The sequence below is a fragment of the Danio aesculapii genome, chromosome 2 (genome assembly GCF_903798145.1).
Source record: "Danio aesculapii chromosome 2, fDanAes4.1, whole genome shotgun sequence".
In the NCBI taxonomy this organism is placed as follows: Eukaryota; Metazoa; Chordata; class Actinopteri; order Cypriniformes; family Danionidae; genus Danio; species Danio aesculapii.
In genome coordinates, this window is record NC_079436.1 from 49,985,937 (window position 1) to 50,001,463 (window position 15,527).

General features: G+C 38.1%; 1 protein-coding gene across 2 annotated transcripts in view; it reads right to left on the reverse strand.

Annotated features, from left to right (window-relative positions):
* Positions 1–15,527, reverse strand: part of hecw1b (HECT, C2 and WW domain containing E3 ubiquitin protein ligase 1b) — a 102,887-nt gene that overhangs the window by 16,860 nt on the left and 70,500 nt on the right. For both annotated transcript variants that reach the window (XM_056481686.1, XM_056481677.1), the window contains exons 13-20: positions 14,702–14,814; positions 11,933–12,054; positions 10,372–10,557; positions 10,161–10,295; positions 8,744–8,849; positions 7,281–7,377; positions 7,102–7,185; positions 2,036–2,142 (exon numbers count right to left, since the gene is read on the reverse strand). In XM_056481686.1, coding sequence (XP_056337661.1) covers positions 2,036–2,142; positions 7,102–7,185; positions 7,281–7,377; positions 8,744–8,849; positions 10,161–10,295; positions 10,372–10,557; positions 11,933–12,054; positions 14,702–14,814 — 950 coding nt within the window. The remainder of the gene's footprint in view (positions 1–2,035; positions 2,143–7,101; positions 7,186–7,280; positions 7,378–8,743; positions 8,850–10,160; positions 10,296–10,371; positions 10,558–11,932; positions 12,055–14,701; positions 14,815–15,527) is intronic.

The window sequence follows — 15,527 nt, forward strand, 5'->3', positions numbered from 1 at the left end:
CCGTCTGACAAAAAAAAGTGCCCTTCTGAATCAAATCAGCAGAATGCCCTTCTGGATCTTTCACTTACCTCGAAGACACTACTGACTACGCAGTTTCACTTTAACTCATGAACATTTCATTCATGCCTCCGTGACAAACTGGGGTATTAGATGCAAATAAGGAGTAAGGACTGGTGAGAGTGTTATGGAATTTAATAACGCACGCCAAATGGAATGAAAAAAACTTTCGCATTTTGTGATGTGTGTGTGTTTGCGGTCCTTTACTGACAGCCGTGTGTGTGGATCTTGTTGGAAAATATGGCGATAAGTCCTACATGACGGTAATAGTTTGATCACGGTGTTTACTGCAATAATGCCACTAATATATGCACTCCACATGTCTTAATTCCATTTCTGTTTTGTTCAGTTATGACTTTAGTCGGATTAAGGTGATCAAAAAAAAAAAAAAAAAAAAAAATTCGCTGTTTGGAGCTTATGTAGGCCTACAGTTCACAATTCATGTTTAACTGAATAAACAGTACATATTATTGAACATCAATTATTTTCATCACCAATTATCATAGTAGAACAGTTTCTCCAGCAGTTTTTGATACATTTTGGAAACAGGAGATGAGATAAGCCCCTGGTCTAATGCACCACCTGGCTTGAGAAACCCGTTCTCAAAGACTTATATTTAGTCATTATTTGGGTAGCACACATATTCTGAACGCCTTCAGCAGAATTCAAATGAACCATTTTAATCTAGATTAATCTAGATTAATTTCAAGATTACAGTGAGATTAATCTAGATTAAATGAAATTAATCTAAGCCCTCCTGTAGTTTATAGTTTTCCCCACTTTTACATTTTTTTTTATTTCCATTCACATGAAAACACATAAACACTGAACCAACAGGCGGCAATAAAAGCCTTTTTTGCTGGGTTCATACCAAATGGGGAATTTCATCAAAGCAAACATGAGAACAGAGCTGGATTACTGTCCCGCAGTGTGAACGAATATGCAATGTGTTTGTTGTGAACGATTTGTATTTGGCTAATTCACGTCTTACGTGTTTGGTGTGAACCAGGGCTTAATTTGTGCTGGAACACGCCAGATCCAGATCAGGCACCTCTGAAATCTGATCCAGCACCTCATTTTACCAATCCACTCCTTTCACTTTCTTCCGCGACTCCCCAACCCTCTTCGCTTTTGTCCGAGACAACCCCCCACTCTTCCCTTTCGCCCTTCGTCCGCGCCACCCCTCCGCCATCCAACGCCGACCCCAAAACCCCAATACCCCCACTCCCTCCACTTTCCTGCGCGACACCTCTCCATCCTCGAGTAGCATGCCGGATCTGTTACCACAATCTTTCCCGGCACCTCGCAATTCACAAATTAAGCACTGGTGTGAACCCAGGTATTTTGGCCAATCACAAAGGAGAAAGCAGCGTGCATGAGACGAGAACTGCACCCGGAGTTTCGAAAGTCTTCACCTTGGCTGGAGTTTTCAGGAAGTTTCTGTCACCTGATACTTGGTTTTTATATGGACGAACAGCCAAACCACATAGAAGAAAAGTACGCTTTTGAAAATAGTTGTGTTTGTGTGGACAGGGCCTGACTAGATAATCAACAAAACACTGCAGTGTTGTGCAGAGACGCACCAATGTTCTGCTCAACTGTCTATTTTCATTGAACAAAAAAAAGTTTGTAAAACTTTTGCATTTAAATCATTACTATTACTTTTGTGTAACTGGCTCTCTATCTTGTGTGATATTACTTAACTGTGTTATACCATTTTAACATAAAGTCAAACATGGATTTTTTTTAACTGTAATTATAAGCTTATTTTTGTTGCATTCAAAAAGACGTCCTCACACAGTGATTTCAGACTCTTAAGACATCTTTTAATTTGTGTGTTATTTTGCATGCTGGTGACTTTGATTTGGAATGTTTACACCACATGCAAATAAGACCTGAACTCAAAATGATCATGTAATGTTGTCTTGAATAAAACATAAATAAAAGAGCGTTCGATTAATGCTCTTGGTCGACTCACCTGGAGAATTTTGAGGAGAAGAACCAGGAGAGCAGCGAGGTGAAAAGTTGAACCCGGGGTGAAATGATGCGAGAGGAACGTAAGACATGATGTCCTCCTCAAACAAACTGAAAAACAAAGCATAACACATTCAGGGAAAAAAAAAACATGTTACTGAGTTTTCAGTCACGTGACCTGTGCAATTAAAAAAACCTGGCCTGGTGGGCAAAAAAAAAGATGGGCCAAATTGATAGCTACACTGGGATTTCCACAGAAATGCAGCACAAACCATATTTCCATCTGTTTCAAGATACAATATTTGGATCGTATATCAACAGAACAAAAACTGTCAATTGTGAGCACTTGCGATCCATATACTGCACCCGCAGCCATTTTTTTGGTCATTTAAAACCGCCATGTTATCTTTTGGATATCTATTGGATATATATAGCACGTACATGTGGTGTTGGTTTCTTTAACTAATATTTGCTGATAGAAAAAATCTATTAGTTGATTTTTGCTATTTATACTTTAAATTTGCATTTTAATTTAAACTTTAATTTATAGGTGGGCATAGATTTTTTTTTTTTAATCTAAATTAATCTCACTGTAATCTTGGAATTAATATTAATTAATCTCACTGTAATCTTGAAATGAATCTAGATTAATCTATATTAAAATGGCTCAATTGAATTCTGCTGAAGGCGTTCAGAATATGTGTGCTACCCAAATAATGACAAAATAAAAGTCTTTGAGAAGGGGATTTCTCAAGCCAGGTGGTGCATTAGACCAGAGGCTTATCTCATCTCCTGTTTCCAAACTGCATCATAAACTGCTGGAGAAACTGTTCTACTATGATAATTGGTGATGAAAATAAATGATATTCAATAAGATGTTTTTGTGTTTACTAGGCTTGTGCCGGTATTCGGTAATGCGATAAATCACGGTAATGAATATGCACGATATTGTTATCGCGGGCACTTCAAAATACCGTGAAAAATAATAGATCCGAATTTATATTCTTAGAACGCGCCTTAGCTTATTTTCCATCAACCGCTTGAAGAAACACTGCGTATATGCTGCGCAGAACTGATGCGCACTCTGATGTAAACAATCCCCACATGTAGAAGCCATAGACTGTAAAATATATGGACGGAGTATCCGTGACGTCACCCATAGGTTTCTGAAGAGCGCAAAAGAAGCCACAAGTAGGCGCGGCCAACCGTCGCCATTTTGATCGCGCGTCATCGCACCCATGGCGGGATACCAAACAAGGGCAAAGAGGCGGAGAGTGGGCAGAGCTTGCTTAGACCTGGCAGACAGACTTTACTTTGGGAGAAACGCTTAATACTTCATTACCCGCGACTCGTTTGTGTTCTGACCACATGTGCTTGGCTGTACACTATATCAGTAAAGTGATTAGACTTTCAAAAACACTGTTGTAATACATTGAGCCACTAAACATTGTTCTTATGACATTTGTCTACAGGAGGTAAACGCGAAATACGTCCAAACACTTCAGATGTGTGTGTGTGTGTTAGTAAATGCAAGACTATTGATGAACTCCAGCATAACACTGTATGACAACGCTTCAGATGACTGTTCTAGAGCCTACAGATAATCAATCTGTCACATTCTGGAGTGCTTTACGGGTCTAAAGAAAAATATTAATGATAAATGATCTTAAATAAAACAAATACATTTATAGAGATGGTATAAAAGTATATAACTTTACTCACATGGGAAACGAGGCCACATGAATGGTTTGTGAGCACAATTAAATGCACACAGCATCCCATATCATCTGATAATTGTAAGAAATAAGTCCAAAGGCAGCTGACTGTGTAAAGCCACATAAAACAACACAAAAATACGATGAATATGCCGAGATCAGTGGCTAATCTGCCGGATTCAGCTGAGGTGAAGTGACGGCGACCAGCGAGACCTAGCTGTCACTCAAGTGGCCACGCCCTTAATTATGCAAACTTAATATAACCTAAAATAAAGGAAACGGATGAGTTATAAAAAAATTCACCCCCCTCACAGTTGTCATGGAGGGTAATAATAGCTATATGAACCAAAATCGTTCTTTGTACCAGGCTGTAAACACCTTTTTTTCTGCTGTAAAGTTGGCCATTCTAACAGTGGGCTCAATTGCACTTTGCTCTATTATGGAGCCAGGACTAGCGGAATTTTGATGAATTGCAGTTTCAGTTACTTCCGTATTGGCCTCCCGAGGGAGAGCGGGAGGTTGCCGCTTGGTAGAAGCCCTGTGTGCATGCAGGGTCCTCACACGCAGGGGCGGACTGGCCATCTGGCAAACCGGGGACTTTCCCGGTGGGCCGACGTACTTTTTGGGCCGGGCTGATCATCGTTTTATGATTTGATCGGCCCATAAAAGGCTTAGCAGCCTATCGTTTTTTTCTGCCTTATTGATTGACGCTGCTGTGATCTGTGACTCTCTGAAAGTAGATGCTTTTTTTCCCGGACAGACAGACCGGGCCGGCCCATGTGACACTGCAGCCCATTGGCTCTTTTCGGTATTGACATTGGGCTGGCCCAATCACAAACTCCTATTTTGGACTCCGTGTGAGCGTGCGTCGTCTGTGTGTATTTGTCAAAATAGTCGAGAGTCAGAGAGAAGAAACGCAAGGGAGGCGCAGAGAAATCGCGGGAAATACACCGGCGTTTCATTTAGCGATTCTGAAAAGTTCTCTGTTCATTCTAGTACACGGCTAAAAACGCAAATCACGTGACCACACACTCTCTGCCCAGAGCTGCAGCCACTAGTTCAGCGGGTAAGGATAAACCCCAGGTGAGAGTTTAGTGCATGTCAGACAGTTCATCTGCTGGATGGTCTCACCTCTATATAGTTGTTAAACGTGATATTGGATTCATCTTGTTGTCTCTAACAATTCTTATGTCTTTTGAATCACTTGTTCTCAGTTAACTGTTTTGGCTGAGTGCAAAGATAAGCTAATATATTAATTTATGTAACCACATACACTGATTCTGCACATTGACTGATTGCTTACCTTTATCGTTTAAATTTAATGTACGTTATACTGTTATAATGGCCATTATTGGTTATTAAAACTGATATTCTGCAAAAGAGACAGGGTAAAGTTCATTCTTTTCAATGGAAATGAAAGGAGACAGTTATATTTAAGCCCTGTTTTGTTATAAATATGCAGTGTGAAGATGATGCTCATAAAAATATGCAGCTACACGAGGCTGTTTGGTGTCTGTTAATCATAATATCAAAATGAAACAAATTTGCCTTATATTATGTTTTCATTGTTTAGATAGTGAAACAGCAAGCAGGATGAGGTGAAAGAGGTTAAAATGTAACACTGTTTCCTTTGAAGATTTACCCATGCATTAGCAGGCAGTTTTTGTTATGTTTATTATTGAATATAGGCTGAGTGAATAATGTATTGAATAAGCTAAATTGGCTGTAGTGTATGAGTGTGTGTGAATGAGTGTGTATGGGTGATTTCCAATATTGGGTTGTGGCTGGAAAGGCATCTGCTGCATAAAATATGCTGGAATAGTTGGCAGTTCATTCCACGATTGCTGATCGAAGACGGTTTCCCTTTGCACATTCACTTTGATATAATTGCTCAAGTTTACTTTTATTTTGTGTATTGTTTTATTTATATTTATTTGTATTTAAATGTTTGAAGTACTTTTAGTTAATTAAAAAGTTATTAAAGTTACTAAGTTGACGAAACTGAAGTTTTTTATGTTTTTTTTACCAGTTTCTCTAGTAAAATTACAATATCGTGATAATACCGTATACCGTGATAAAAGCTCAATCAATTAATCGCAGCATGAAAATGTGATACCGGCACATGCCTAGTGTTTACTAACTGTTTATTCAGTTAAACATAAATTTTGAACTGTAGGCCTACATAAGCAACATAAACAATTTTTGATTACCTTAATCCGACTAAAGTCATAATTGAACTAAACAGAAATGGAATTAAGACATGTGGAGTGCATATATTAGTGGCATCATTGAAGTAAACACCGTGATCAAACTATTACCATCATGTAGGACTTATCGCCATATTTTCCAACAAGATCCACACACACGGCTGTCAGTAAAGGACCGTAAACACACATACACACACATTGCGAAATGCGAAAGTTTTTTCTTTCTATTTGGCATGCGTTATTAAATTCCCTAATACTCTCACCAGTCCTTACTCCTTATTTGTGTCTAATACCCCAGTTTGTCACGGAGGCATGAATGAAATATTTATGAGTTAAAGTGAAACTGCCGAACTGCAGTTAAAGTCACCCAGAATTACAGGAAACTCAAACATAAAAGCACTTCACGTGAACACCTTAATTCTATTATTGTCTATTAAGACAAATAACTAGACTACAGATGTCCATGTAAACGTAGTCAGTTGTGTCTTTGAGGTAAGTGAAATATCCAGAAGGGCATCCTGCTGATTTAATTCAGTAGGGCACTTTTTTTGTCTGACACTCACCGGTCAGGTATACATCCGTGCTAAAATATTAAGGTGAAAGTCATCATAGCTTGTGTAGAATAGACGGAGCTCCCAACCCAACTTTGAGAATAGATTAATGGCGATATTTGTTTTTATCGTGCGATAAGAGTCTCACATTAATGCAGCACTTTAACGCCAATACTTTAAATGCATTTGACCTGCAAATTAGAATAGAAACTATATAAAAAGCACACAAACGCACAAACAATTATAGGTAGCATGGATTGTTATGGGTCAGTGATGCTACCATGCGGTACAAATCCATAAATTTCTCCTTTCTGGTTGTTCTTTTTCTAAAGGAAGTCTGCCAAAGCACAGCTCAGTTGTGTCTCCTCGTCGCATAGTAATGCTATATACTAGACAACAATTATCCATTTTTTTGGCAAAAAAAGAGATAAATTAATAAGCCTGTGACTTGGCAGTCAGCGGGAGATAGTAATGTTTTGCCCTCCAGGGAGGAGTGTTCCCCTAATGGTGTGATGACATGTGAAAACTATCAATAGAATATACGTTTCCCCCTCTCAACAGTGTGGCTTGTTTTTCTAGTAAATCTGGATGTTTTACCTTAACAGCATGACCAGGTCAGCATCACACGACAGCTTCTCCAGTCTCTGCGTGCCTTCGGTTCGGATGTGATGCACTTTATCCCTTAAAAAATTAACAGAACCCAAAAAGCTCAGACTTGTTTGAAGGTGCCAATGATGGATTTGATAATGATAACAGAGGAATTAATATGGTCCTACTTGAGTGAGTGATTCCTGGCAAAGCTGGGCTGACGCTCCTGTAGCACCTCGAAGATGTTTGGTTGCCGTAAAAATGCTACAATTTTATCATTGTATGCTGGAACGAAGAAAACATTCATATCGAATCAACAATAAATATTTGATATCGATGAGCCACCGAGTTTCTTTTGATGGTTATTCAGAAATTTAAATAACAACAGCATGAATAATATGTTTATGACAACAAATTGACAACAACATATTCATAATCATTAATAATATTCCTAATCCTTAAGAATGATTCAAATGTTTTAGGCAGTCTCAAGACTTTAGATTTTTGTATAAATCCTAAAAAACATTTTACATACATTTAAAAAACATTACACATATTTGTATAAAATCTTCCAAACAACAAAGGATCAGCACATGCTACGTAAAAAACAGTCCAAACACAATTTCTGTCACTTTTTAAATCACTAGTCACACTAAAATGACTTAAAATTATGTTTATGTAGATATTTCATGTAATATTAGTAGTATACTTTTATTTTAAATAATCAATTAAATATTGCATCCAAAGATTTATTAAAAACCCAGATCATGACATTTTTTACTGTATCATCCATGAAATATTTGAACAAAATAAGTGTTAATAAGTGAATAAAATATAAGATACTGTATATACTACTATTAAATGTTTTTATAGTTATTTTACGCTTATAAATTTGACAAAAAAATTTAAATATTGACATACAAAAGTGTTCTGCAACAATAAATCTTTATTTATTCATTTTCATTTGCTTAATTATTTCATATTAGTCAAAAAAATTACAGTATATTGTTCTAAAACACTTTACTTTTATCAAATTGATGAGCATAAAAATATTAATATTAGAGTAGGGGTTTAACCCTGGTATCCTGGACAAATTTGCCCACTGGCCTCATGGCCTCCTAACCATAACTTTTGCTATCATGGCCTCCTAACCATCCCCATATTATAATTGGCTTCATCACTCTGTCTGCACGCCACCAATCAGCTGGTGTGTGGTCTGGCGCAATATGGCTGCCGTCGCATCATCCAGGTGGATGCTGCACACTGGTGGTGGATGAAGAGATACCCCCAAATGCGTAATGCGATTTTGAGTGTCCGGAAAAGTGCTGTATAAATGTAAGGAATTATTATTATTTTTATTTGTATTATTATTATTATTATTATTATTATTATTATTACTATATCAATATTTACTATTTTTGTCAAATTGATGAGCATAAAAAATGTTTAAAACATTTAATAGTAGTATATACTGTACAGTATATTGTGTTTTATCCACTTCATTGTATTAAAAAAAACTTCCTGGATTAAAAAAACAGTAGTGTCTATAATGGAAACTTCTGAACAAATACACAGCATACACATGTTAGCTCCATTGCACAGCTCTAAGTGCAGTCAAACCAGTGAACTGTTGATTAAATGTGGTTTATACCTAATGGCACTGGCTCCTGCTGGCTTTGGTTTCGTATGGCTGCAACCAGGCTGTTTCCAGGCCTGGCTAACAAAGACACCCCTCGGGTGCGTGACACCTCAGATGCCTGAACACAAATAAATACACCAATATTAATATCACTGCAACTGACATTTATGTGCTGCTTGAATTCACTCACTTGTTTTCACTCACTCCTTTAAGTGAACTACATTAGTCTACCCTGGCTCATTAAGGATATGTACCCCTGCACATATTTCTGGACAGCGTGAAACACATCGCAGGAGCTACGTTTTTTGCAGTTTTTGTTTTCGCAAATCCACCAGAGGCTGCTGTGTATGGTTTTTGAGATCTCAAATTTCTCTCATGAGTGCCATTCGCACCTGCTTTTCTCGCGTAAATCCACCACAGGCCGCTGTTGACTGACAGACTGATCGACTGACCCAACCTCCTTCTTCCCTAAACCCAACCAATAGTGTTTTCAAAAGCACAGATTGAGCAGCGCCCACCGCCTTCCCTATACCCATCCGACAGTGTTTTCAAAAGCAATCTAGAAAAAGAAAGGCCCGCGCGGCAGCCTGATTTTTACCACATTTTTCAGATTTTACCGCGTTCTTACCCTGTTATTTACTTATTTGTTTTATTTTTTGCCTTTTCTTTTACCTGCTTTCTAGAACCATTCTTCGACGGACTTGAACCCCTTTGTAACGGTCAACTCTGTTCTGCAAGTCCACCGACATACACAGTGAGCAAGTAAGCAAAAAAGCCGTTCACACGGAGGTAAGCAGTCAGCTGATAGCACAAAAAGAAACTGTGAGCGGCGTCATACCATCCCATAGCATTCATTTTAAAGATGCCAAATCTATACTGCAAATGTAGTTCTGGCTACAGAATTCGCACTCTTCAGAAATGTATACGGGGGTACATTTTCACAATGAGCCTGTGTTGATATTAGTGGACTAAGTACGGAATCGTGAATGAGGATATGGTGGTCAATTTTGAATAAAACATTTTATTTATATTGCAACGCTATGGGATTTCCTGAATCATGGGTGTTTGGAGTTGGAGAGAGATCCCTTTGGAGGATTTGTACTATGTAATGCAGAGAAAATATTCATTCTGAGAAAAGAGCATTTAAAATTATGATTGAAATCTACTAAGTGTGATAAAAGAAACATTTAAAAGTGTAGTTAAGATGTTTTATTTACATTAGACTGAAAAAAACTACATTTTTATATGAAGCAAATTATATTTGTAAAATATTTTGTTTCTCTTTTCAAAGCACAAAACAAAAAAGTAATCTCTTCAGTGCATTGAGTGCTCAAAGTCATTCATTCCCTCCTTTAAGTGGACTATTAAGTGGACTAAGTAGAGAATAGTGAATGAGGGTGATTTTGGATACAGCACAAGTATGTCTGACCTCTCCTGCGCTGTAGCTGCGCAATCTCTGCAGGTGCTGGCGGTGCGTCAGGTGGTTTGGTAATCTGCCGTTTTGCAAGGGGATTCTGGGATCGATGAAGGTTGTGGCACGACTGTTGTGGTCTACAAAAAAGGACTGCAAAGGAAAGTGAACGTGAAATAATGCTTGGACTGATGTGAGCTCCCATAATGAAGTATGTACTGTTGTCTACCTTCCCCTGCGGGTCAGTTTTGATCTCCCAGCCGCGCGGCAGCTCCAGCTGAGCGTCTGCAAAGCGGTTCAGGAACGTCACCAGGTCACGGTTGTGCTGGTAGCGCTCAAAATTTCGAGCATCCCGTCGGATCTTTAGGACCATGTGTTTCAGACACGAGCTGTTGGTGAACATTCGATACGCACCCTGGGGAAAAAAAGAACATTTAAAAAAATAAATAAATACCTAAAGTATCATCACTCTCTTTATTTTTTTAACAACTAGAAGGGTTTATTTTTGTAAACTGAGATGTATCCATAATATGAAAGCACAAGTAAATAAGCTTTCCATTGATGTATGGTTTGTTAGGTTAGGAAACTATTAGACCAAGATACAACTATTTGAAAATCTGTAATCTGCAATGCATATTACTAATCAAAAATTAAATTTGCTGCTGGAAATTTACAAATTGTCTTTATGGAACATTATATTTAATATTCAAATTATTTTTGGCATAAAATAAAAATAAATAATTTTAATCTATATACTGTGTTTCTGGCATCTGTCTAAAAGTATACCTGTATAAAATAACACATCATACAGAATGTGGTCACAAATTAATAGCGACTATAAAAAAAATGTAATTGAACTCATCAAATTTAAACATTATGTTAAGTTCATATTTATATTTATGAAATAAAAAAGGCGACACAGTGGCGCAGTAGGTAGTGCTGTCGCCTCACAGCAAGAAGGTCGCTGGTTCGAGCCTTGGCTGGGTCAGTTGGCGTTTCTGTGTGAAGTTTGCATGTTCTCCCTGCGTTTGCGTGGGTTTCCTCCGAGTGCTCCGGTTTCCCCTTACAGTCCAAAGACATGCGGTACAGGTGAATTGGCAAGGCTAAATTGTCTGTAGTGTATGAGTGTGAGTGAGTGTGTATGGATATTTCCCCAGAGATGGGTTGCGGCCGGAAGGGCATCCGCTGTGTAAAACATGTGCGGGATAAATTGGCGGTTTATTCCGCTGTGGCGACCCAAGATTAATAAAGGGACTAAGCCGAAAAGAAAATGAATGAATGAATAAAATAAAAATCAAATAAACAAATAAAACTACTAATAAAAACTCGGATAGCATCTTAGAATCATTTTAATCTGCTTATTTGTTGCTTAAATATGTTGTTCTTAGATTTTAAAGAATATTTTTGTGGAAACCATGATATATTTTATCAGGATCTTGTAGGTAACCAGTCCATGCAGAGAAATGAAAAGGTTAGTTCACACAGAAATGAAGATTCTGTTAATAACTACTCACTCTCATGTTGTGCCAATCCCCTGAGACCTTCATTCATTTTCACAACACAATAGAAGATAATTTAGAAGAAATCCAAGAGCTCTCTCAACATTGCTGTCTATGGAGGACGAGAGAGCTCCAGGATTTCATCTAAATCAACTTAACTTGTGTTCTGAAGATGAACAAAAGTCTCAGGAGATTGAAACGACATGGGGGAGAGTTATTAATAACAGAACTTTCATTTCTGTGTGAACTAACCCTTTAATAACATATACTATATAGTGTGGTGAAACTCACATAATTAGCGTGGAGAACAGTGAAGAACTCTGGGTGAGTGATGAATTTGACCGCTGGACTCTGTAACAGTAACGTAATCTTCTGACAGTGGCCTGGAGAACATGGGGTGTCTCTCCTCAACTCTTAAAAGACAAAATATCATTAGAAAAGGCACAGAATAAAACAAATCCAGCCTATAGTTTCTTGTTAACACTTCTGCACCGCCAAACCTGCAACATTTACAATAATCACAGTTCCGTCTTACCATCTTTCTGCATCTAATGTGCTCTGCAGTACAAACAAATGTGTTTAACATATTAAACAAACCAAACCAGGTTTCAAAAGGTTGAAGCCTAAAGTGACTTTAACATCGCTCGTTCTTCCTCAAAGAAAGTGATAAAATAGGTTTTTATATGTGAATTAATTATTAAAAAATAGTATTTAGAAGCCATAAGATACTGTCGGTAACATGTTACTTGAAAAGGTGTTCATAAGACTGTCATCAAACCTTTATAATCACGACATGACATTTTTATAGATGCTTATGACAACTGTTATTAAGTGTCATTTGCTTAGTTATGTCATTTTAAATGCAAAGATGACGCTGTTTATGAAAACTTGATATAAACAAATACATCACCTTTGTCATAACATTACTAAGACAATATAACTTGTCATAAACCTGTCATAAACATGATTGTCACTGTCACAAGAAGGGACTGGAACCAGAGATGCAAGTATAACATGACAGGGTTAAACAGAACACAATGTAGCTGAAGTGCAGGATGGAGATGGATGACCAGATGGATCAGGGGGACCTGAGGATAATGCAGAGAAGCCAGGCACACAGATATACACGTATGGGGATCGATGAGAACCAGAGGAGGGACCAGGAGAAACCAGACTAGGAAGGAGAGATGCAGACACTGGAAATTACAGGGAACTAGAGAGGTACGGAAACTTGGAAATAGAGTAAAAAACACTGACCGAGAGGAGAGTGCAGTCCTTCGTATTAGCAACGAGGCCGGACAGTAAGTGAGGTCTGGTGAGGGTATTTATGGTGCTGGAGTGATGAATGGGAATGACTTGCAGATGGGGTGGTGATTAGTACTCGGGTGACAGTGATCGGGGTGATTGAGAGTGGGGAGAACCTGGCCTGGCTGTGACTGTCACGAGGCATAAGTCTACTAAAGGAGGTCAAGCCTTCTCATTTATGGCTCCTAAACTCTGGAATAGCCTTCCTGATAATGTCTAAGGCTCAGACACACTCTTTCAGTTATCTTTCAGTATCACATAACAGTATGATGCATGAGTATGCTCCACACAGGTGAGTGGGCTTAACAAACCACCACACTACTCCTGTCTTAATGCACCCGACATTTTGTTAGAAACACTTATGTGCTTTATATGTTTGTTTCTATGTCTGTTTATATAACTACTATTTTCATTTATAGTACTTAATTTTTGCATTTCGTGTTTAAATACACTATGAACAGCAGTGATGACTGATTAATGACTAATTGTTTTCTTTATATTTCCACTTGGGGATTCTCATCCCGAGGCCTCTAGAGATTATGCAGCGCCACTGATGCGGTCCAAGACCTGTGAAGAAATGATGCCAAGGTCTCCATAATCCTGGACCAGGCCGTATCCTGAGCAGATGCCGCGGCAGTCATGGAGGAGTGGAGAGCATGAGATTGATTCCTGAAAAACCCCAGTGACAAACGAGTTTCCGCATTGATCCCCTGGGCCAGCCTGAACACCCGCCTGTGCCCTACTCACACCTGCAGCTTCTCTACAATGGACATCTAGCGTTCTCCAGCCTCCGGTGCCTAGACTGCAGCTCCGCACAGGAAGTTTGGCCAGAGGAGAAATGGTCGTGCCCAACTGAGCCTGGTTTCTCTCGAGATCATTTTTCCTTCACTTTCGTCAATTGGTGAAGTTTGTTCCTCGCCACTGTCGCCACTGGCGTGCTTGGTTTTAGGACTTGTGGAGCAGCGCATTGATGGATTTGCTCTTCAGCGTTTGGACTTTCTGACACTGTTTCAGTTTACTAGAACTTCTATGTTAAGCTGCTTTGACACAATCTACATTGTAAAAGCGCTATAGAAATAAAGATGAATTGAACTGATTAGAATTGTGTGATAAATATTTTTTCTGATCACATTTTCAGTGGAATAAACCCTTCTTAAAATCTCTCATTAAAAGTGTCTTAACTATGTCAATTCATTTTAAGAGCATCATTAATATTTAATGACATTTTAATGACAAATTCAGCTTGTAACACTGTAGTTGAGGTCAAAACAATATATTAATGACGCTGTTATAAAATTTTTATAAAGGCTTTATGACAGATTTATGATGGTTGTCTTGGTAATGTCAAGCTGTCGTGACTGTTTGTGATGTATTGTTTATGTCAAGTTGTCATAACAAACTAAGTCATCTTTGCATTTAATATGTCCTCTTTGAATACCCCTTCAAGTAAAGTGTAACCATACTGTCTATATTTGTAATAAACCATCGAGCAGCTTTGACATGTGGAATGTAGATTAGGAAATTTGCATAATTCTGCAAATGGATTTAAACATTGTAAATGGTGTTTAATGGGGCTGAGAAAATTACTCTCTAATTGGTAGCTGGAAGCATTATCAAACGGCCTGGATAAGAGCGTTATGCATTGAAGATAATGTGCGCACAATAAACAAAAACAAACAGGCTGCGATTGCGAACGCTTTTCACCCTTTTAAGCGAACAGGACGGATGATCATTACGTGTGATGTGTGAATTCACCGTTTGTTTGCAGAGGCGAGTCTGTCTCAGTATTGGCTGTTCTGTCATTACGGGGGCTTCCTGATTCCTCTTCTCTCCTCTCGGTGGCCATCGTCCTCTGGATAGTCTGATACCTGATGAGGACACAGGTTTGGTTTTTATTAGACACGTATGTCAGTACAGCTTTTTGTCAGGACTTAAATATTTATACTTAACGTACAGAACTTGGTATTTTAAAGAATGATGGTTGATGGCCCCCATTGACTTCCATAGTAGTATTTTCCTACTATTAAAGTCAATCAATCAGCATTCTTCAAAATATCTCATAAAGGTTTAAAATCACATGAGGGAGAATAAATTGAAGTAATTTTCATTATGGGGTGAACTATCCCTTTAAATCTTCATCAGATGCATCCAATTCAGCTGACCTGTATTGCAGATTATTTTGTAGAAGTAAACAAATAATAAAAAGAGCAAAAACATGTTTGATCTACAGTAATAAACACAACAAAAAAGATATTTTGAAGAATGCTGATTGATGGCACCCATTGACTTCCATTTGAATTTTTCGTACCATTGAAATCGATCAACCTGCATTCTTCAAAATATGTCATAAAGCTTTAAAATCACATGAGGGAGAATAAATTGAAGTAATTTTCATTATGGGGTGAACTATCCCTTTAAATCCTCATCTATGAGTCCGATTCAGCTGATTTGTATTGCAGGTTATTTTGTAGAAGTAAACAAATAATAAAAAGAGCAAAAACATGTTTGATCTACAGTAATAAACACAACAAAAAAGATATTTTGAAGAATGCTGATTGATGGCACCCATTGACTTCCATTT